Source organism: Equus asinus, chromosome 5 (assembly GCF_041296235.1).
Source record: "Equus asinus isolate D_3611 breed Donkey chromosome 5, EquAss-T2T_v2, whole genome shotgun sequence".
NCBI classification, from domain to species: Eukaryota; Metazoa; Chordata; class Mammalia; order Perissodactyla; family Equidae; genus Equus; species Equus asinus.
The window spans coordinates 32,626,373-32,649,605 of record NC_091794.1 but is presented as its reverse complement, the minus strand read 5'-3'; the positions used below and the strand labels follow the sequence as shown (position 1 = coordinate 32,649,605).

The window sequence follows — 23,233 nt, the reverse complement described above, 5'->3', positions numbered from 1 at the left end:
GGCCTCTCTTCTTTCCCTCAAACTCACACTACAAAGTATTAGATGTGTAATCGCTAGGTCATGGATCTGATGAGGAAAATTTGTTCCTGCTTAGAAAACAGCCAGGGTTGGAAACGAGGGAGAAAGGACTCTGTAACAATTTTTTTTCATGATCCGTAAGGTCCCTGAAAGGTTATAGAACAACTTAAAGGACTTTTCGGATAAATCAGTTTATGAAGCAGTCCTATGGGGCACCTAATTGGTTTGCTGGGGTGGGGGTGGGGGGTCAGACACTCACCAGTTCTCTGTAGAGCGGGTCCAAGGTAAACCAGAGAGCCACAGCACACCTCTGGCCCTTGGTGACTGCCTTCACCCCATGCGGGTTCTCTCCTCCAGATGAGAAGCTGATCATACGCCCACACTTTGGTTTTATAGAGGCCTAAGAAAGAAAGTGAAAATTAGACCCTAAATTCCCATATCATGAACATCTCTACAATCCCTCTTCCTTCTCTATCCTTCTGTGGGATTATTTGGGTCAAGTTTTTAATCAAAGAATAATAGAATCCTGGGGTTGAAGAACATACAGATTGTCTCAATTTCCTCATCTGTAAAACAAGGTTAAGGTCAAAATAATATCTAATTCAGAAAATAAAATTATTCAGGTAAAATGGTTGGCACAGTCCATGGCGCATGGTAATTGCTCAATATATGTTCTGTTGATAGCTGGCAAATTCCACGGAAGCAAAGGCTCTCTTTTTTAATTCACTTCTCTAACTTTAGCATTAGCACAGAATCTGGCATAAGGAAGATGTACATTTAATATTTGTGGAGTGACAAAAACAAATCACGGGGACATCTAGAGTGCTGGTAAATTTTTATTATTGATCTAGGTAGTGGTTCCATGGGTACACCCTTTCTAATTCCTTAATGTTACACTTATGGTTTGTGAACTGTTCACAATACGAAGATTTAAAAAGTCCAGTCTAATCCCATATGATACTTTAATTGCCATTACAATCTTCCTGGTCCTCAGACAATACTTATTACCTCCAATGATGAGAACACACTACCCCTTGGGGTGACCCATTCCATGGCCTCCAGGGCTCTGAGATGACTGACACAGTCCTTCCAAGCTTGTGCATTGCTCAGGTGGAGCTGTCCACTAATACTTAGGTAGAAAAGGGTAGAAGGAAACAACTGCTGGGGGCCCTGAGCCAGGGGATTGGATCAGATGTGTAGGCTCTCCAAGGTGAGCAAGGTTAAGCAACTCAATATTAGGTCTTGCTTCCATGTTTAAAGAAGTGTCTGATGTAAGGAGAGCTCATTTTTCTTTCTTGAGAAACAGAAACCTTATTCATTCCCTAGTAGAGCTTAGAAAAGTAAAGTACAAGCAAAACAGTGGTACCCATCATTTCACTGTTTGATAGGATGGGCCCGTTATAACTAGCTATTTTCTGAATGGACTCGAGTTTGATACAGGCCCATTAGTTTCCTTCACCATAAAATGGGATGGCTCAGTTTTTCACTGCCAGATTCAGGAGGAACATTTGGAAAATTTCCTGAAGCCCTTGGATGCTACCTCACATAGGTATGCCCAGACTGTGTGACCTACATGTAGAAGGTCAAAGGTACATGGAGTCAAAAAGTCTGAGACCCAAGGGTGTGTGTGTGTGTGTGTGTGCGCGGTGTGTGTTAAAAGAAAGAGTGGAGAAAAGCAGTCAGTGTCTAGTTACTCTATTTACAATAACTGAAGAGTGATTTGTCTTTGCTAGAGTTTCTTTTCTTAAATAGCTTTACCAAAGTGACTTTTCTGATATAAATCTAGAAATTTCACTAGTTATTAGTGTCCTCAGAATCAATCTAATTTCCTTTTTCTGGAGAAGGAATTTGTACATTTCCACATAGAAACAGCAAAATAAATGACACTTGAAGCATATGAAGTAGGACTGGAAGCCTTCCTATACGTGGCTTCAGGATCTAGAGGGTCAAGTTTTCTGGGCTGCTCACCCCCTGGTGCTGGGCAGGACTCACGTAACCTCACGCGGCTCCCACTGCGTCTCTGTGGTTACCAAGACTTGGCAACAACATCTAACAGTACTAAAGAAAGGGTGTGGGGACAATTTAATGTTTTCTCTCGGATGGAATTGGAAGCATAAAAACTATTTTTACGTGAAGAACTTTGGGATATTTAGGAGAAGAAGCCATCAAGTGCCTGAAGCAGGTGGAATTGATTACCGGTGTGTGGGTTCACAAGCATCTCAGGCCTAATCTTATCAAATTATAGCATCACGTGCTATAAAGCAGACAGAGGAACACATAAGCTCCATTTATGACTTGGCTTCTACAGGAAAATATGTTCTGAAGAATAGATAAATGATTGTAGACATACTTTTGGAACACAGCTCCATTCTATCGAATTTAATTTTTCATGAAGCAAATGGAACTCATGAAATTTTATCTTTTTCAAACTTGTGCAGAGAAACCAAAAATCCCTAAATACTCATGTTTCACAAATAAATGCTGCTGTGGAAATAATCGCGTATCTTCCAAATATGATAAAATTCCTTTTGTTTTCCATGTAAGAGATGATTAAAAGTCAGAAACGCCTTTGTACTGTACTTGTCTTGAATAAAGGTAAAGTTTCAGCTGCCATTCAGTTAATTATACAATTTAGAGATTTTTCCGAAGTAAAGGACTTAGAAGGCTTTTATTCCTTGGTGTATCCCCAAATTAGGGTAATTTCTGCTTCATTTGTCCCTCCAGAGACAGAGAAGGGAAAACTATCCATTTCTCTTTTTTAAAGATTTTATTTTTTTCTTCCTTTTTCTCCCCAAAGTCCCCCGGTACATAGTTGCATATTCTTCGTTGTGGGTCCTTCTAGTTGTGGCATGTGGGACGCTTCCTCAGCGTGGTTTGATGAGCAGTGCCATGTCCGCGCCCAGGATTTGAACCAACGAAACACTGGGCTGCCTGCAGCGGATCCGGCACGTGAACTTAACCACTCGGCCACGGGGCCAGACCAATCCATTTCTCTTTTTTATTGGGACTGGTGACCTAAGAATTTTAATTATCTACAAAATGCTCTAAGAGCTCTGCCATATGCATTAATATGAAGTAGAACTAATTTGGCAAAATATATCTCTCAACTTGAATTTAAACATTGTTTAAATCGATTTTTGTTTTACTTTTTTTGGGAGAGGGGTGGTTAGATTCCGTATTTTTTAAAATAGTTGCACTTTCCTCTTAAAAGTATAGATTTATTAAAGGAGAATATTATTTGCCTTCCCATCTTTAAAAAGCAGAATTCCAGTTAACTTGCATTCAACAATTAATGAATTACTGATTCATACATAGTATTCCAGGCATCACTTCTTTTCAAACACTGAGCATTTCCAAATTTGGCCACTAGATGGAGAAGAAGCAAAGAAATCTTTTTGACCACCTGTCTGATTTTCCTTCCAATTGTATGAGATGCAAGCATTTTTGAACCATAGTTTCAATGTTAGCAGAGCTCAGAAAGCAAACGCTTTCTGCACATAGCTCTTCAAAAAATGAGAATTTTGTATAAGGATTTTACTTATTTACTTATTTGAGGAAGATTAGCCCTGAGCTAACTGCTGCCAATCCTCCTCTTTTTGCCGAGGAGGACTGGCCCTGAGCTAACATCCATGCCCATCCTCTTCTACTTTATATGTGGGACGCCTACCACAGCATGGCTTGTCAAGCAGTGCCATGTCCGCACCTGGGATCCGAACCAGAGAATCCGGAGCCACTGAAGCAGAACTGTGCACCTAACCACTGAGCCACCGGGCCGGCCCTGTATGAGGATTTTAAATTCCAACCCGGATTATCAATCTTGATTTAATTTTCCAGATCATGAAGCATGAAATATTAAAAGCTTTTTACAAAAACGTGTGAGGCATCATGACTTTTTAAATATATATTATTGTACTAAATTGCATGAATTATTATTCTTAATTATGACAAAGTTTTTGGACAATTTTAACCAGAATCCCCACAGGGTTCCCCTTTAAACCCAATAACATATAGTTTTTGAATACCATCTGCTCCTGCTCCAGTGGTATGTCATGAATAATATACGGGTGTTTCACTATTGAGAAAAAGCTGCAAAATATGAAGGGAAAACCAAAAATCTCAGAAAAAGTTGTGTTAATCACCTATATAATGCAAAATCCTTGAAGTTTATCACATACATGCCCCAACTATTTAGATTTTGTATGGAGGAAACAGATATCTCGTAACCTATTTATAATTCGATTACCTCCTCAATTAGACAACCTGCTCTTCTACCCTGGTGTCTGCTCTTTGGCTTAAAGACCAAAGGATGCTGGCTATATGGTCTATAAGTGCTAAGTAGGCTGCTTTTCCAAAAGCATTGGTTTGCTTAGGAAGATGGTGGTTGAATTTAACTTTTGACTTTTACCTATAAAGGCATATTTAGAATCTCATCCAAAGCTTGTGCACACACACACACATTCACATATATGTACATACATACACACTCATACATGCACACATATACATTAACCTTGATAACTAGGCATCTGGAAGCCAATCCTCAATCCACGCATATAGAACACCAGGTTACTTAAAAGCCAATCTGTAGAATCATTTGACTTGTCCTAGGCTTGGGTGATTTAGGAACTGGTGTTATCACTTTTCCATCAGATTACTTGACAAAGAATGAGAAGACCCAGGTTCTGGTTCCAAGTTTAACTTAACTAGCTATATGGTGATGAGCAGATCCTTAATATCTCTATTCTTTAGTTTACTCATCTGTAAAACGGACTAGAAGATTTTTATTGATGGTTCTCTTTCTAACATGTTATGATCTATAAGTTTACCAGGACTCTCTCCACCTCTTGAACTCCTGAGCTCAGAAATATTTGAAATCCAACAGTCTATGAGTCCTTGGAAAATGGCAAAACTGAGATAAAAAACGCTCAATAAATTTTCCAGAATAGGTTTACTCACAGTCACAGTCTTGGCATCCATCTCAGTGAATATGAATTCTCCTCCTTCAAAGTCATCATTCATATACAGGAGAGCACTACACAAGGAAAAGCAGAACCATCTGCTCTGTTATATGCTTACAACAACAGTACCACAGAACATTGAAAACTAGTGATGAACTGACCAGCCTGATTAGCAAATTTCCTTTGAAGTAGACATTGAAATAACTGAGCCTCTTAACCCTCAAGAGTAGGATCAAATGTAGCTTGGGTTATAGCCCTGAAGCCTTTATTTATCCCACTATTGTTAAATTTTTAATTATATTTCAAACCTCATCTCACATTTCACTTATTTCCAAGAAACCCAACTAGATTTAACCTAGTCCTTTGAACCCACCCACACTACTTACAACTCTCTTCTTCTCTTCTATACTAGTAACTCTAAATGATGTATTTTTTCCCCCAACTAGCTGGAGAGCTCCAAGGGGTTGTAGCCCAGCCTTGCAGATAGGGGGCGCTCAATGTTTTTGTATGGTGCACAGTGTAGTAACAATTAACACACTATTACATACCTGGTGACTACCACTCCTGACTCTTCTCTTTACACATTGAAATATCTTAATAAGAGAAAACATCTTTTTTCTCCTGAGTTTCCAGTTTCCAATTCACAAAATGTAAACATAGATAAGTGATATGATAAGATCCTGATGTGTGTTGAGACCCCAGACCCTTGTGTTCTCAGACTGAGATATACATACTACAAGGATATGTTTCAGTGAAAGACACGTAATAAAAAAAAAAGCCTATAAACTTTACTTTTTGTAGTAAAACAAAATGGACACTTTGTGGAAAGGATGCAACAAAATGTGCATGGGTTTTTAAGATAAAAATACAAGATGCTAAAGTTGCTTCTTGGTTGTGGCAGCTGCTTTAGGAGATTATTTGAGAATCACTGCTTCATAGAGATGAATATGATAAGCAAAACAGGTCAGCTTTCTAGTTTCCTTTTTCTCCCCCATATATTCTTTTTTTTTTTTGAGGATTTTTTTTTCTTTCTTTCTTTCTTTTTTTGAGGAAGATTAGCACTAGGCTAACTACTGCCAGTCCTCCTCTATTTTGCTGAGGAAGCCTGGCCCTGAGCTAACATCCGTGCCCATCTTCCTCTACTTTACGTGAGATGCTTACCACAGCATGGCTTGCCAAGCAGTACCGTGTCTGCACCCAGGATCTGAACCAGCAAACCCCGGGCCGCTGAGAAGCGGAACGTTAAGAACTTAACCGCTGTGCCACGGGGCTGGCTCCCTCCCCCATATATTCTTAAATGCATAACTCTATTTTAGTTTCCTTGTGAGCATAAGTTGACAGTAACAATGATCCCTATAGGAAAACTCCTAGATACTTCTTTCTTTTTTCTTTTTTTATCAGGTAATATTGACTGTAACATTGTATAAATTTCAGCTGTACCTCATTATATTTTACCTTCTGTATAGACTACATCGTGTTCCCCACCAAAAGTCTAGTTGCCATCTGTCACGGCTGACGTGTGTCCCTTTACTACTTTCGCCCTCCCCTCTCTCCCTCTTCCCCCCCGCCGTAACCACCAATCTGTTCTCTGTATCTATGTGTTTGTTGTTTAACTTCTACATATGAGTGAAATCATATGGTAATTGTCTTTCTTTGTCTTACTTATTTCACTTAGCATAATACCCTCAAGGTCCATGCCTGGTGTCACAAATAGCAGGATTTCATCTTTTTTATGGCTGAGTAGTATTCTATTGTATACATATACTACATCTTCTTTATCCATCATGTGTTAATGGGCACTTAGGTTGTTTCCCTGTCTTGGCTATTGTAAATAATGCTGAATGAAAGTAGAACACTATCTTACACTATACACAAAAATTAACTCAAAATGGATTAAAGACTTGAATCTAAGACTTGAAAGTATAAAACTCCTAGAAGAAAACCAAGGCAGTACACTCTTTGACATCAGTGTTAGCAGTATCTTTTTGAATACCACGTCTCCTCAGGCAAGGGAAACAAAAGAAAAAATAAACAAAGGAGACTACATCAAACTAAAAAGCTTCTGCAAAGGAAAATATCAGCAAAACAAAAAGACAACATACCAACTGGGAGAAGATATTTGCAAATCATATATCTGATAAGAGGTTAATATCCCAAATATGTAAAGAATTCACACAACTCAACAACAACAAAGGCACAACCCAATTAAAAAATAGGCAGAGGACATGAACAGACGCTGTTCCAAAGAAGACATACAGATGGTCAACAGGCACATGAATAGATGTTCAACACCACTAATTACTAGGGAATGCAAATCCAAACCACAATGAGATATCACCTCACACCTGCCAGAACGGCTATGATTAAAAGGAAAAGAAATAACAAGTGTTCGAAAGGATGTGGAGAAAAGGGAACCTCCATACACTGCTGGTGGGAATGTAAACTGGTGCAGCCACTACGCAAAACAGTACAGAGACTCCTCAGAAAATTAAAAATAGAACTACCATATGACCAGCAATTCCACTTTTTGAGTATTTATCCAAAGAACATGAAAACACTAATTTGGAAGATACATGCACCCCTATGTTCATTGCAGCATTATTCACAATACCCAGGGGTTTTTGATAGCTGTTGGGCAAAAGCTTGTTTTTGAAGCAGGTGCTGGCTGTACCTATAGTCCCGAAATGTGTAAGCAGGAGGTTCCTTCCAGCATTCATTGGCCTCTGGATCCAATAGACAGTTGTCAGCATGGATCGGATGACTGAGGTCATTTCTTCTGTCCTGTTGACCTACCAGAAAAGAGAACAGGGAAGAATGAGAGATGGAATGTAGTAACCTCCAACAGCAAAACTGACAATCTGACTGTCTCCTCCCATTGCTGGTGACCTTTGTAAATCTGAGAAGACAGAAGACAGCAGAACTGATGAAAGAACACTGGATGAGCAGGCAAGAGACTCTGGTCCTGCTTTGATATGAACTTGATGTGAAACCACAGACAATTCACACCTGCCTCTTCAACTATAAAAGTTCTTTGATATAAATATACATATAGAAATTCCACGCATTTCCTAGGTTATATTTCACGTGGGGGCATAAAAGGGAGAGGATGAAATGAAATGTAAAAAAAAAAGATTTGATTCAGCTGAAAGTTCACCAGTGGAAAAGTCTACTCCTGTGACATTATTCCTGCCCCCTCTTCAGGAGGGTGGAGAAGAGATCTAGAGAAGAAATACTGACGGCAGGGAGTCAGGAGCTCTCTGCCTTTTCAAGAACAGATCTTTCAACAATCCCTTCATCTTCGTGCTTCCACTCAGTGCTTGTGGACATAATGGGGACTGTAATTTCCAGGTTCCTGGATCCCAGAAAAGTGAAACCTAGAGCCGAAAAGCATTTTTCCGTGTGACTTAAGGAGGCAGTAGAGACAACTTTGAAAGGGAAAATAGGCAGAGCAATGGTCTTCTGGAACTTCAGGGCACCAAAACGGAGAAAAAGAGGGAAGGGAAAAATAAGAGTTCGTAAGCTTCTTTTGTTTTAGAACGTTAGAGCTCTTCTAAACCCTTAGTGTCAAATGTAATAGAGCTTTGCTTTGCATTGTTTTCTTTCTCATTTCACTGTGGCTAGAAGGTAACAAGTTCAGACTCTGGAATCTCACCAGACAGGGCTGTTCGGCAGACCATGTGCGTATAGGAAAAATACAGGGTTGAGTTCAGCATGAAATAGGATTCTACAATCTTTCGAGCCTTCTCGCTGATGTCATAAAACAGACGGGCACTCTTCAGTGGGACTCGGCCTTCATAACCAAACTGAAGAAAAAGAAGAACATTAGATACCACTGGATTGATGGGAGGGCTTGAGAAAAACAGATGCTGGGTTTCAGTAAGCCAGTATAGGATGGTCATCTCTGCGTTGGCCAGTGAGAATACTAAGGCACACTTATGGATTTTTAGGAAAATAAGCCATTGAAATAAGCCCTTCCTAATTAGAGATGGCACATTTGAAACTAATCACTCCCTCTTCTCTTCTCTTGTGATGCTTTCCTCATTCCTCTCCAACAACACTTCTTGCAGTCACAGAATAATTACTTATTTGGGTATGTTTTCACCACCAGACCATGAGCTTCTTGAGGACAGGGGGATTGTACATTTGTCAAATATGAATTTAGGAAATACACAGTTTGATAAATTGATGGCTGAATGGAAGAATGCAAGAATGATTAAAAACAATCAAGGAGGGCCAGCCCCTGTGGCCTAGTGGTTAAGTTCAGTGTGATCTGCTTTGGCAGCTCGGGTTTGGTTCCCGGGCACAGACCCATACCACTCCTCTGTCAGTGGCCATTCTGTGGCAGCAGCTCAGATACAAAAAGAGGAAGATTGGCAGGGTATGTTAGATCAGGGCAAATCTTCCTCAGCAAAAAAAAAAAAAAAAAAAAAACCCAACAACAATGAAGGTGCCATTTCATACTTGTGCCTTTCAACTGCCCTGATAGGTCCATATTCTAAACTCTTCTGTTTCCTGTATCTGCCATTCACAGAAGGTCCTAGGTTGACACTCAGAAACCCAAACCCAAAAGAAGTTCAGACTTTACTTTGAGTGCTTTCAGGACAGTTGCACCTTCAAACTTCTCATTGGGTGTATGAGGTGAAGTCTTTCCTCTGTATCCATCACCAACAAGCATGATGCCCTGGAAGCAAAATATAAAAGATGCTTTATTAACGATAACTATGAATTCATCTGGTCTCCCTTTCTGCCTTGACTGCCAGAAGGGCTAAGAACGAAAGTCAACACTTAGAACCCGTGTCCTATAGTTTCACTGCAAGTATCTTTGCTGTAGACATCTTTGCTAAAAGCATTTTCCCTGCAAACATTTTTGCTGCATAACTAATTGGCTGTAAGGCAATTTTAGTGTAAAAGATAAAATAACTGTTTGACAGATTTATGTGTGTTTTTTTTGTCATTTCATTTCTCCATTGATGAAGTTCTCACAGTTACTCCCATTTTTATACGATATAAATCTTAGCTAGCTCTCACAATGGTCTATATGGTGATGAGCAGACATGGCAGTATTAAAATATTTAGCAGTTCTTACAGTTAGTGACATTTTATTGATGGCTTTATTGAGCTGACAGATGAAGATGATTTGCCCCAAGAATTGGTTTCTTGTTTTGAAACACATTATGTTGGAAGAGAAAGAGGGCTGAGGGCCTCTTCTTTGAGGGCACAGAGTTGAACCCACATTTCCCAGAGAACAATCAAAAGTGCTTAGTTTGGTACAATCCACACACCCACACACACAGACACACACAAATCAGTTCTTTGTGCAGTATTGCCATGAATCTACATATACACAATTTAAACATATTCAAATATTTTGTATTTCCCTATAAAGTCTTTTTAATTTTGTTATTCACTTATTCACGCTTATGATGTCCTTTTAAATTAATGTCCCTCTTTTATTTTTCGTGATTTTATCTTCTTTTTTTTTTGGCAGGGAAAGATTTGCCTTGAGCGAACATCGGTTGCCAATTTTCCTCTTTTTTTCCCCCTCCCCAAAGCCCCAGCACATGGTCGTATCCTAGCTGTCAGTTCTTCTACATCTTCTATTTGAGCTGCTGCCATAGCATGGCAACTAACAGACGGGTGATGTGGTTCCGCAACTGGGAAGCGAAACTGGACAGCCAAAGCAGTGAGCACCAAATTTTAACCATTAGGCCATAAGGGCTGGCTCTTGTGATTTAATCTTTTACAGTAAAATTGCCTTATGGCCAATCAGTTACGTAGCAAAAATATTTGTGATGAAAATGCTTATGGCAAAGATGTCTGCAGTAAATATGCTTGCAAGGAAACTCCCTAGAACCCTCAGACCTTCCCCATTTTGTTCCAGGATCCTGGTATCATTAAGTTTTCCAATCAAAAGAGATCTCTGTATTTAACCATCACCCCACATTTTCATTATAAAATACCACCACTTTTTGTAGAAATAGGTAGAATATAAATGATTAATACACTGGTTAGTTATGGATTAAAATAAAGGAATTTTCCCAGTGATTTTATATGGTAGGCAGGGCACATGCTGGATGGCTGTTGGCCGGAAATTAAGCCACTAACTATTCCAGATTCACTAGCTATGTCCAGATCTGGACAAAACTAAAATTATCCCAGCCCACAGGCTATGAAAGTGCCTCCACAAGCAACATCCTTCTCCTAAAGAAAGTGACATTTCAGGCCTGATTGCCTGACTCCCATGAGACTAGGACCGAAGCACTTCCAGCTTGCGCTAGGCCGGCACATCAGGCTCCCCTCCATCTCTGGTCCTCACACTGGCCACGCTATGGAGCTCCCGACACTGTTCTTCCGACAGGACGTTATCCAGGAGAACCCGCTGAGTCCCGTTCAGCTGCTCCGAGTTATAGACAAACGTGATGTTCTCATAGAGCAGGGGGCCACCTGAAGGGACAGAGCACATTGTCTTCTCTGTTACCTCTGTCCCCAAGAAGAGAAGCACAGAACACTCAACAGCTTTCCACATGCACTTGAGGGGAGTCAATTTCCTTGTGAATATTCAGGAATGCAAAGACAAATTGCAAATTTGGTTTCTCATAATGTCATTTGGTTTCTCAATAATGTTGCAATAATAAATTATATTTGTATAGTATTTTGGGTTTGATAAACTATCTTTCCATTTGATTCCAGTGATGATCCTACAAAGCATACTGGGACTTTCATAGGACTCTCCTCTGAGAAGACTTTCCAGAATTCTCTCAGCAATTAGACCCACCTTTCTCCACAGCCCTTGGTTCCTACCTCTGTTACAACATCACGTGCAATGACTTGATTACATGTTTGTGTCCCCAGGCACGACATCCACACCTCGGTGTCAGTGGTATGCAGAGCAATGCCTTTACCAGGAAGCTCAGGTAGTAAAGGCACCATCAGGACAGTCACACCCAAGTTACAAGACCCCTTCCCAGTCTTCTTCCCACCGCCTACCCGACTCTAGATGGTCTTGCTTTTGGAATATTTATTTTCTCTGCCCGCTGGGCAAAATCTTCATGTTATTTTTTTTTACAGGAGGGTTTCCCGTAGGCACCTACTGTCTCCCTGGACAGAGCCCATAACGTTGTGAAATTAGCCCCATATGGGCTTTTCAGAGGGTGATGCTTAGCGGCCACATTTTGATGGTGAAATTACAAAATCTAGACCTCACACAATCCTTTCCTCACAGAGAGCAGGACTGAAGGACAAGGCCTCCAAGGGTGAGGAAATCTTCAGATTAGCAGAGTGCAACCATCTTGAGCCAGAAAACTGAACGGAAAAGAAAAACACTGTTTTTCTACCCTTTATACTACTCCTAAGGGACTTGCTATGTGCCTGTCAATAACAGCAGCTCCCCATGGAGGGAGTTGGGGGGAGGGCGCAACTTCCTTCATCCTCCCAGTAGAGCAAAGGTCACCGACACACTGGTCTAAGACACATGGGTCGCAAGAGGAAGAGACAGTTGAAATTGGTGTCTACTCTATCTCTTTAAAATGTCAAACTAGGGAACATACTAATTGTTTATTAGTCCAGCTGAAATAAAAAAGTCACTATCGTCCACAATTAATGGAATATTAAAATGATGAGACAGTGTTTCTCAATCTTGAGTAATGTATGATTATCTGTTAAAGCATAAGTTCCCTAAGGAGAGCCAGTGCTAACAAATTATTTTGACTGTGATTTTATTTTCACATTTGCAATCATAAAACTATGAGCACAGTATTTATTTTTTAGTTCCCTCCAACTATAATACCCAATCTAATTTACAAGATTAAATAAAAGCAAGACCATAAAACCAACTAGATTCAAATGAACACTATTAATGAAACGGATAATGTTATTTTGTGGAAACTAAAAAGCTACATTCCACATGAATATTCTACTAACTAATCTGGCCCAGGTACTTCGGAGCCAGCATTCCGCACGATGCTCTCAGTGTGTAATGACTCATTCATTCTACCACAACTTTTCTCTGTTGAAACTACTACAAAACCTTAGGATATCGCGATGAATTTTAGCCTTCACCTGGTCCTAATACATTATTTATAAGTTCATCCTACATCATTTCCTGCTAGTCTTCAATCATTGAAGTATTATTAACTGGTGTCAATGTGATGGTAAAACTGCACAGATACCCACTGAGGTAGGTCCAAAATCTCATGGCAATACTTGGCTATAAGGTGGTCATTCAGATGACGCACTAGTTGCCCCTCTTAATTTTTTTAAAGTGTCATCAAAATTTATAAATACAGAATTTCTCAGATTCCAGGAATATATCCACAAGGTCCCAGTTTCACTATCTTTTGGATGAACAGAAGACAATATATATATTTTTCTACAATTTAATGTTTCCCAATCTTTGTTCTGCAGAAAAGTTTGTGAGGAAAAAAGAGTTTCTTGATCAAATGTGTTTGGGAAGTACTGGGTTCAAGAAAATTTAAGAGGACTTCTTGGAACTTTTAATATGTCAGCAGGCATTATGAGTATCCTAAGTACTGATATAGTATGCAGCTGTTCTCACCCTTAATGGAGCATAATACCCTTCTCTCTCTCTCTCTCCTTCCATTCCTCCCTCCCTCCCTTCCGTCTTTCCTGTGGCAGAGAAACTCTAAGATAGCCCCTAATGATCACTGCCTCCTGGTATTCAAAGGCTTGTGTAATTTGCTTCCCTCAAGTGTGGGTGGGTCCTGGAACTTGTTTCTAACCAACAGAATTTGCCAAAGGTGATGGGATGTCACATCTGTGATTGCATTACATAAGACTGAAACTTCTATCTTCCTAGCAGACTCAGTCTATTGCCTTCTCAACTTGCAGTTTGATGAAGAAAGTGGCTGTTTTGGACAGGCTCACTTGGCAAGGAATTGAAGGTACCCTCCAGCCAACAACCAAGTAGGAACTGAGGACTACAGTCCAATAAGCCTTTAGGAAGTGAATTGTGTCATCTGAGCCTGGAAGAAGACAGTGACCCAGCAAAGCCTTAGAAGAGACCTCAGCCTTCATCAAAAACTTGACGGAAGCCTTGCGGCAGACCCTGAAGCAATGGACCCAGTTAAGCTATCCCCAGACTCCTGACCCACAGAAACTGTGAGATAGTAAATGTATGTTATTGTAAGCTGCTACGTTAGTGCTAATTTTTTCACAGCATTGAAAAACCTGTAGACTCCCTCACCCATGGAACCTCTTAAGACAAAACACAGTTAGTTTGGGAGAAGTTGCTGTGATCTATATAGTTGATTAAGATTCATAGCCAAATTAAGGCAGCCCCTCAATATTAGAAAAGTGAACTGCACATTCTACTCCCACTTAGAAATATAAAAAGAGATGTTTCTTCAACAAGAGAGACAAGATACTTGCAGGTTCACTGAAAAGCATTTTCTAACATAAAACTCAAATAGAAATTGAAGACAGACTAAGGATTCAGTGAACTAGGTCAGTTTGTGCTTTGCCATGTTTTTCTCATTTTCTATATTGAGAATGTATAACTTCGAATATAATTAGCTTATTTTCAAAACATGACTTTAAAAGTTACTAAAACTAAAATATTTAGAAAAATGCCTACCATTCTTAAGCCTGTATAAGTATTTGCTATCATTATTATGACTATTACTAAATCAGTAAAATACTCCTGGTATATTGTGTTAGGTACTGACAGAGACATCTTGAATGAGCATAGAGCATAATGGGGTATATATATATTTTTTTAAGATTTTATTTTTTTTCCTTCTTCTCCCCAAAGCCCCCCAGTACATAGTTGTATATTCTTCGTTGTGGGTCCTTCTAGTTGTGGCATGTGGGACACCACCTCAGCATGGTTTGATGAGCAGTGCCATGTCTGCGCCCAGGATTCGAACCAACGAAACACTGGGCCGCCTGCAGCAGATGGCGCGAACTTAACCACTCGGCCACGGGGCCAGCCCCAATGGGGTACATTTAAAAGAGGGCTACTGGGATATTGACAACTCCCCCAGCCATACCACAAGTAACACACAAAGATCAGGTGAAGGGACAGCATGCAACATGGGGTCTTAAACATCTAAACTCTAACAGGTATAGGCAGAATCTGTCGTAGAAATCTGCCTTTCATGTAGCTAACACAATCACCACTAAGCAAAGAGTTTTATACAGAGGTTTCTCACACATACATTTAACAAAAATAACCAACTACCCACTCACTAACCAAAAAGGGGAAAAATAAACCCTGCCATTCAAAAACGCAAGTCTACCAGCTTGCAAATGACTAGTAGCACACCAGACAGAGAAAACATTAAAATAAAAATAAAACTGTATTCCAATAAGTTGTGGTTCCTGGGGCCTGATTTGATAGCTTCAGCCAACTTTTAACCACAGCCCAAGGAGATTTAGTTAAACAACTTAATTCTTCTCTCATTCATAAAATATGTGCCTGGTTCTAACTTCCCAGATGCAATAAAGAGGGATCATCTAGGAAAATACTCCTTTGTGCTCACTGTCTGTGGCTCATGGCGAGAAGAATCATTTTACCATATAGATCACAATGTCATACAAGTCAGGACAAGGGGGTGCAGACTCACAAGCCCTTATATGAGCACGGCCCTTTACAGTTTACAAAAGACTGCACATTCATCCTCTCCGAAAAGTTGTTATCCTTCTTTTACAGATGAGGATCATCGGGCCCAGAGAGATAGAGTCTCTAGTTATCCATCACTGAAGAGTAAATCAGACTAAGATAACCCTGCAAACTAGGCCTCTGATTCCAAGTTCAAAATTATTTCTACCATACCCTCACTGACTCTGGGATTATTATTGAGCAGGACCTTTGGAAAACTGGGGGTTGAAAGGAGAATGGATAAGTGACAGATTTTTTAGTAAGTTGACATGCATGTCCCATGGACTGGAGTCATCCTGGGATGTGGCCCCAGGTCACTCCCATCTTAATGCTTGGGAGCCACCCAATATCAATACTACTAAATACTGTTAGGTAACCAGAGTAGATGACAATCGCCTTGTGAAAGATAAGAAAAGCTGAAATATATTCTACTCAGTGAAGCATGCATCCTTTCTTGCATCCCTGACATCTGCTTTCATCCAGACCAAGATATGAAAGTGTTTTCTGGTTGAGAACTTTGCCTCTGTCTAACGCTATTCTTAATTTAGACCCTATTTAGATCTCTAGTGACTGTAGAGAAGGTTTTCCAGCGCGTTCCCAGAAAACATTCTAAGATTCATTAGCCCATTCAACTAAGCAAATTCTGCAGAATCGATAAAATTTGGTAACCCAGCCAATCATGATCTTTCTCCATCCCGTGTGGTCTTCTGTTCTATCCTTCCCATTAGCCTTCCAAATCAGTTGCTGGACATCAGATTCCCTGGTAGCCAGAAAAAAAAGTATGCTTTGAAATTTGGCAACTCTCCTAGAGTTTCCCGAACCTTTACAGCAAAGTGCTGGCTTATTGGCATGTACTTCCTGGGTGATTTCTTGGCTTAAAAAGCAACATGAACTCTCGCTGACCATGAAGCTCTCTGGCACTTATAAAACAGCTTGGGCTTTGTGGCTACAAACTGAGGGTCTAGGTCAGATTAGATAAGCCTATTATCCTGTTTACTGCCTCAAATGGACTTGGAAGCTAAGCAAGGAAAGGGCTGGGAAACGCGAGAGCTGTAGAGAGCCAGAAGTTTTCACATCAGCTAGAGGAATGTGCTGACGAGCTCCCTTGTTGCGGAAAGGAGTCCTGTACTTCTTCTCAATGCAGGTTTTTGAAAACCTCTTCTTGTCTTGCAATTATTTAATCAATAGGGGATACATTTTGGGTATCTAGACACTTCTATACTCCGTCATGAGGTGAAGAAGAGAAAATGGGACTCAGATTCAAAAGCCTGGATTCAAACGCCTGCTCAACCTATTATAAGCTATGAGACTTTGGACAAGTCAGTAAATCTCTGCGAGCCTCAGTTTTCTTGCCTGTGAAATAGGGACACATCTCACATGAGATTCTGTCAGTTTTAACATGAATTGTGCATAAATTTGCTTGAAAAAATATAAAACACAGAAATAATAATAATTGTCAAAGACTACTATTGCTATTAGTACTACTACTGCTAATAATTTATTATTATAACAATGTCTGGCTCTATTTAAAATCTACTGTTGGCAACGCTACCCGTATGTCTCCACTAGCTTTGATCTTACGTAAGGAGGCATCTAATGTTCTGCTCTCTCCATCTCTGTGCCTTTGTTCCATTTGTTTTGTCCACTAGAATGGCTCCCTTCACGCCTCTGTCAATTCAACTTAAATTCGACTTATCTCTAAAAGCCCTGCTCAGATATATGTGCCTCAAACACCTTAGGTTAACTAATCTAATATCTCATGTGACCTGTCCCTTCAAGTTCCTCTGATATACAGTCGATTCCACACTATCTAGCCCTCACTCATTTACTATGTGACAGAAGTAAGCCACGTAACCTCTCCAAGCCTCAGCCACTCAACTGAGGATGGCTATAATCGTCCAGCCCCTGCCTAGCTCCCACGCTTCCTATGGGAAATAGATGAGAGGGTGAATTGGAAGCACTTTGGTGGGAAACCAAAGGTAATGAAATACAAATCTGAGATATTCTTGTTTTCGAGCCTTGCTTTCAGAATTTTGTGAACGTAGTAGCTTAGTCTCATTTTTCATTTTCCAGAGAAAGTGGGTTCTGCTTTGATCTGGATAAGCCCAGGTCAAGTCCCACCCTCTCCTCCCCATCCTTCTAACAGTAAAAGTGCACAGGTACTTACCCTCTCTTAGGTCTCGGTCTATCTTGGGTGATTTTTTCCCCATTGACAATCCATGGACTTCTGCCCCCTCTACATTCACTCCTGAAGGGATTCTGCTCATTCAAAAAAGTTGAAATAGCAATTTCTCAATGAATAAAGATGTTCAAAGGCAAAGGATATATTACCCACGTAGTCTATGACTCCATACTATATAGTTTTGTTGTATGCAAGTCCACCTATCTTTCAAGATCAAATGAAATGTCACTGCCTTCATGAGGTTCTTCTCTATTTCCTCAGTGAGTATGCTCTAGTTCACTTCCCTAAATCTTCTTAGCAAACTTTACTACAGTTAATTAACCTAACCTCTTTGAGATTAGACTTTCAGTCCCAACAGAGAAGGAAAAAATGATAAATGATTATGGAAACAATGATAAATTGGTAAGGAAAAAATGATAAATAAATCAGTGAAAAATTATAAATGATTATGTCCACTTTTATAACGCACAGAGTGTTGTACTATAATCTTGAACATAGAGTACATCACTGAACAACAGTTGAATTGAAATAAATGGTGCCCTAGTGCAGTGGTTCTCGACTATTCCAAGAAAGAAGACACAGGTTTGTGTCAAACTTTGCAAAGACAGAAATGATAGCATGAAGTCCTTTCAATATACACAGATTGAACAAATCCAAATGTGCATATACACTCTTGAATCTCTTGCAATCATTTTAGGCACCCAGAGGTTGAGTCCTTGAAGTCTAACCAAAGACAACAAGATGCTGAATAAGAAAATCTGGATCTGCCAGTCCCTCATGGTGAGACTCTAAGAGGATCCTTTGCCTTGTCAGGGCCTCAGTTTCTGCATTTGAAAATGGACAGTCTAGACTATGCGATCTCAAACACGTAACTCCAACATTCTATGATTCCTGAACTGCTCATAACATATAAATTGACTTTTGACTTCTTTCATTCAAAAAAATGAATTCTCTTCATTTTTGATCGAATTTATGACACTTCATATTTTAGCTTGCAATAAAACCTTCTGAGCTTCTTGCTTTCAAATAAATGCAGTAAGGGAATTCAGCATGAACAAGAAAATTACATAGTTTTATTCTATTAATAAATCAAAAACAGCATCCAATTTTCTCTGATTTAGAATCACAGAATGTTTAGCCCTCAGAGATCACCTGATCCAACCCCTTAATTTGAAGAAAGACTTGAGATCCAGAGGGGAAGATAAATTACTCAAGGTCACACATACGTGACGGGAAGAGTTGGGACCAAAATGCAGAGCTCCTAATTCCTAGTTTGGAACTCTTTTAATTATATTTGTTTGCATATCTCATAGAGTTAGGTTCCTCATAATAGATCTGACTCTAACTAACTCTTCTCATCAAAAATAAACAGTTTGTGTTCTGAATGGAGGACTCACCGATTCTCGTCCTGCCGTCCTCCATATCGGATCCAATAATTCTGTTTAAAATTTTAAAAAACTCAGTAGTTTTGTCACTAAAACACTATTTACAGAACTAAAATAAAATATACACTTAAAACATTCAAAAGACTCAAAATATTAGAAAACTTGCATATTATATCAAGATACAACATAGTTTTTATTTTAAAAAATTTAATAAAAAGGAAGGCTAAGGTTGATGCAACTTTGGCAAAGACAAAATGATGCACAAATGGATAGAAATAAACAGCATAGCATTAGCCTGGGTATCTATCCTTTTCTCCAAGAAAGTGATTTAGAATTTGGTGGCAGGAAGACACTTAAAAGAGCATTCAGTCCAATGCCTTTACTTTTTTTGAATAAAACAAACAAAAAAGTATAGCTTGGTTAATCCTCTGCACAGGATCATAAGGTGAATAAGCGATTTTCTCTGGGGTCTCTTGGGATAACTCAATTTTAAAAAATAGTAAGTAGGACTGAATACAAACATATTAGAAATGTTACATTACAAATAGCATATTAAAATTATCCTAATTTTTAAAATATACTGATAAAAGATATAACTAAGACAGAAATGAAAAATGTTACAAATGTGCTATTTTACAAATAGTGATTTTTATAAACATATGACATGTATGTCACATAAAGAACTTATATAGTAACCAACAGACAAATGAACAAAACTCATGTCCAGATAATTCAGATGAGAGGGAAAACAATAATAATCATATGTGAAAAGTTAATTTTTGCTGGTCATCAAAGGAATACAGATTAAAACAACAATGATGTATCATTTTGTAAATAATATATGAATAATATTAATGATTTAAAAATGTTATTTCTCAGTGCTGAGATGTTTGTGATAAACTGTACTCTTCTGCATTTGCTAGGAGCAGTAAACGTGTCAGAAAACTCGCTTAAAAAAGCAATTTTAAGAACTTTAAAGCTTCTCATATCCTTTGATGGCAGAGTAATCCCACTCCTAGAAATTTCTTTTAAGGATATAGTTCAATAGAGAGAAAAATGCTTAATGCATTAAGTATGATAAAAAAAATCAGAAATAAATGTTCAGCAGAAGAAGAGCTAATTTATTTATTGAGCATCAACTCTATAGATATAGCTAAAAATAATTTTTAAAAGCTGTAAAAATATAGAAATTGCTTATGATATCAGAACAGAAATCTATCTATATCATGGTACTAGTTCTGCAAAAGGTATGTCTTCACATGAAGACTGATTAAAAGGAAACATGGACAACTGGAGAAAAGTCAGCGTGACGAGTAGTACAATTGTGATTGATTTGATTTTGTTCTTTTTGAAGTCTTTCTAATGTTTAAAATGTTTCAGAGAAAATAGAAAATGTTGCATCCAGAATCTAGGAAGTAAAACAATCCTGAGGCAAATACATCATGTATAAAATACTTCTCTTCTATCCAAATATATTTGCTTTTGACTTTGGACCTCCGTGATAAGGAAATCTATAAAAGTCTTTTGAAGTTCAACACATCTATAGAGTAAATATGCTCCCCCTTGCCCGGTTTTTGGTAGCCCAAGGCAGGAGATTAGAATCTTCACAAATGGGGCTGGAGAATAAAATCTTAAAAAGAATTCCACTGAATAGTTCTTTTAAAAAAACATTTCCTCTTTCCTCTTTGCTCTTACCGGCTCAGTGTATGAAAATCCCAGACCCTCTGCAGCTGATTTTATTAGTTCCGATTCCAGTTTATGACGCTTCACAAACATTGCCAAATCCTACAGAAAAAAAAAGGAGAGAAAATTTATATTTAAATAACAGTTAAGAGATATGATCAATGTTCAAGTAGAAATATTTTTCATTAGACAGCAACAAACGAGTTCAAAACAATTCAGAGCTCCAAAAAATGTCTCCATCTCAACAGAATTTCACAAAAATGTGCTTCTGGCATTAATAATTAAAGTTGGAAAGAACTGAATTCTAGAACCTTTACTAAATTGTTAGATAACTTTAAGAGAAGTGTTGCATTTGCACCAACTCTCCTCAGAGGACCTAGCAGAATGCAGTTTCTTCTCAGGACATTGGTCTCACCTCCCTGGCCTCAATGGACGCTGGGTCAACGCTGTCATCCAACAGACTCTCATAGTAATCCACATTGACTAGGACATCCTCATCATCTGGATGGAGGAGAAGATAGGCCTTGGCACACTCCAAGGCTTTCACATATTCACCAACTGAAAGACCGAGGAGTTGCAGGATTAGAGTCCGTCTAGGTCAGCCTAAAGGATTTCTAAGAGATATTTCAACATGTCTATGAGAGGTCAGCAGTAAACATCAACAAGAAGGAAGATAGGATGGCGCTGAGTAGAGTAAGCAGAGATAGCTGCAGATAAAAGGAAGGACACCATTTCAGGTATTTTAAAGGTACTATCCTTTGGTCTGCTATGGTGCTAGTTGTTTTTGATAAATTATCAAAAGTTTCCACTTTTGTTTGTTTCTTGACAATTTACATTATTTAATACAGGTAAACAGAACAGAATTTTGGGATTTAATTCTGGTTTCTGTACTGCATTTGACAACATGATGTCTAAGACCAATTTCAGCAATCCAAATTCTATTAACTGCTTTCAAACATAAGAAAAGATGCTCGATCTCTCTCTTTCTCAATGAGATAAATGGAAACTAAAACTATATTGAGACAACAGTTTCCATCTAATGGATTAGGGAATAAATTTGATAATATATTCTGTTGATGAGCAATAAAAAATGTACTCCATATGGAGGAAAATGTGGCAACATCTATCAAAATTACAAATGAATAAACCATTTGACGCAGCAATTGTACTTCTAGAAATTTATCCTGTAGATATTCATGTGCAGATGTGAAATGACATACATAAAGTGTTATTCATTTGATCATTGATTGTAAGAGCAAAAGATTATAAAACAATGCAATGCCCAATCAGTAAGCAGACATACGAAATAAATTATAGTACAACGACAGGCAGATATAAGAAAAATGAGTGAGAAAGAGCTCTGTGTACTGATACAACTAGGTTGAACCATATAAAATTATCAAAATTTGACCATTTCTGACCTAAACAAATGGCAATTTCATAGTCTGACCCAGTAAAAAAAAAACTGATGTGTTATTAATAAAACAATATAGAGAATAGTGTTGATAACATGTCATCTTCTGTGTATGAGAGGCGGAAATAAGTCAGGGTATGCATGTGTGTTGTTTCTATATAAAATTTCAGAAGGATAAATAAGAAACTGTGGGTGGTGGAGAATGAAATTGGGTTGTGGGGAAAAGGAAGAGAGGGAGGCTTTTGTGACATTTGGTCTTTGAACGTGTAAATATATTACCTGTTAATATTAAGTTGAAAAAATTAAATTTAAAAATCATATAAAACGTCAGTCTAGTGTAAGTTTCAGGACATTATCACAGCATTTGCCCACTTATAGTTTCAGTTCTGCTCTTTTTTTCCTGAGCTGCAGTGACATGAGATGAGACAGAAAATGCATAAATCCCCATTGATTCAATGGTAAACTGAGGCACACAGAGGAGGAAATCACAAACATGTGATGTCTGTGATGTTGAGAAACACTCCCTTCTCCCGACTGGCTTCACGGATGATCCACGCTTTACCTCGATAGTAGGCAAACTGTAGGTAGTCATAATGCAGGGGAAGAAAGTTCTCAATTGGTGAGAGGCGGCCAGGGCGGGTGGCAAGTTCCCTCACGCATTCATGCTGACAAACCAGCACCTGCATGTAGTGATCTGGAAGACAAGAGCCGAGCAGTGGGTCCCCCCAGTCTGCTGAACGTGCAGACTACAAGTCAGAGCCATGGTTACACAAGACATTCCTCACCACACCACAGTCTGCGATCAGTGTCATAATCCTCACTTCAGGACCAGAAAACTTTTTCACAAAGGCAGGAAGTGACTTGCCAAGGCCCCTAATCAGTGATCCCTAGAGTAATGAACAGTAGATGCCAAATCTTCTGGCTCCTGGTCTTTTCCCCGTACTGCACTCTTCCCTTCTGTGTATCCTTTGTTCC

The 23,233-nt window shown here is 38.9% G+C and overlaps 1 protein-coding gene across 1 annotated transcript in view; it reads right to left on the bottom strand.

Annotated features, from left to right (window-relative positions):
• The window catches only part of P3H2 (prolyl 3-hydroxylase 2), a 152,066-nt gene that overhangs the window by 5,253 nt on the left and 123,580 nt on the right, over positions 1-23,233 (bottom strand). Inside the window, exons 4-14 of the mRNA XM_044771297.2 lie at positions 22,821-22,952; positions 21,260-21,402; positions 20,857-20,946; positions 19,174-19,214; positions 17,762-17,853; positions 11,293-11,420; positions 9,562-9,657; positions 8,629-8,779; positions 7,648-7,765; positions 4,975-5,050; positions 278-418 (exon numbers count right to left, since the gene is read on the bottom strand). Coding sequence (XP_044627232.1) covers positions 278-418; positions 4,975-5,050; positions 7,648-7,765; positions 8,629-8,779; positions 9,562-9,657; positions 11,293-11,420; positions 17,762-17,853; positions 19,174-19,214; positions 20,857-20,946; positions 21,260-21,402; positions 22,821-22,952 — 1,208 coding nt within the window. The remainder of the gene's footprint in view (positions 1-277; positions 419-4,974; positions 5,051-7,647; positions 7,766-8,628; positions 8,780-9,561; positions 9,658-11,292; positions 11,421-17,761; positions 17,854-19,173; positions 19,215-20,856; positions 20,947-21,259; positions 21,403-22,820; positions 22,953-23,233) is intronic.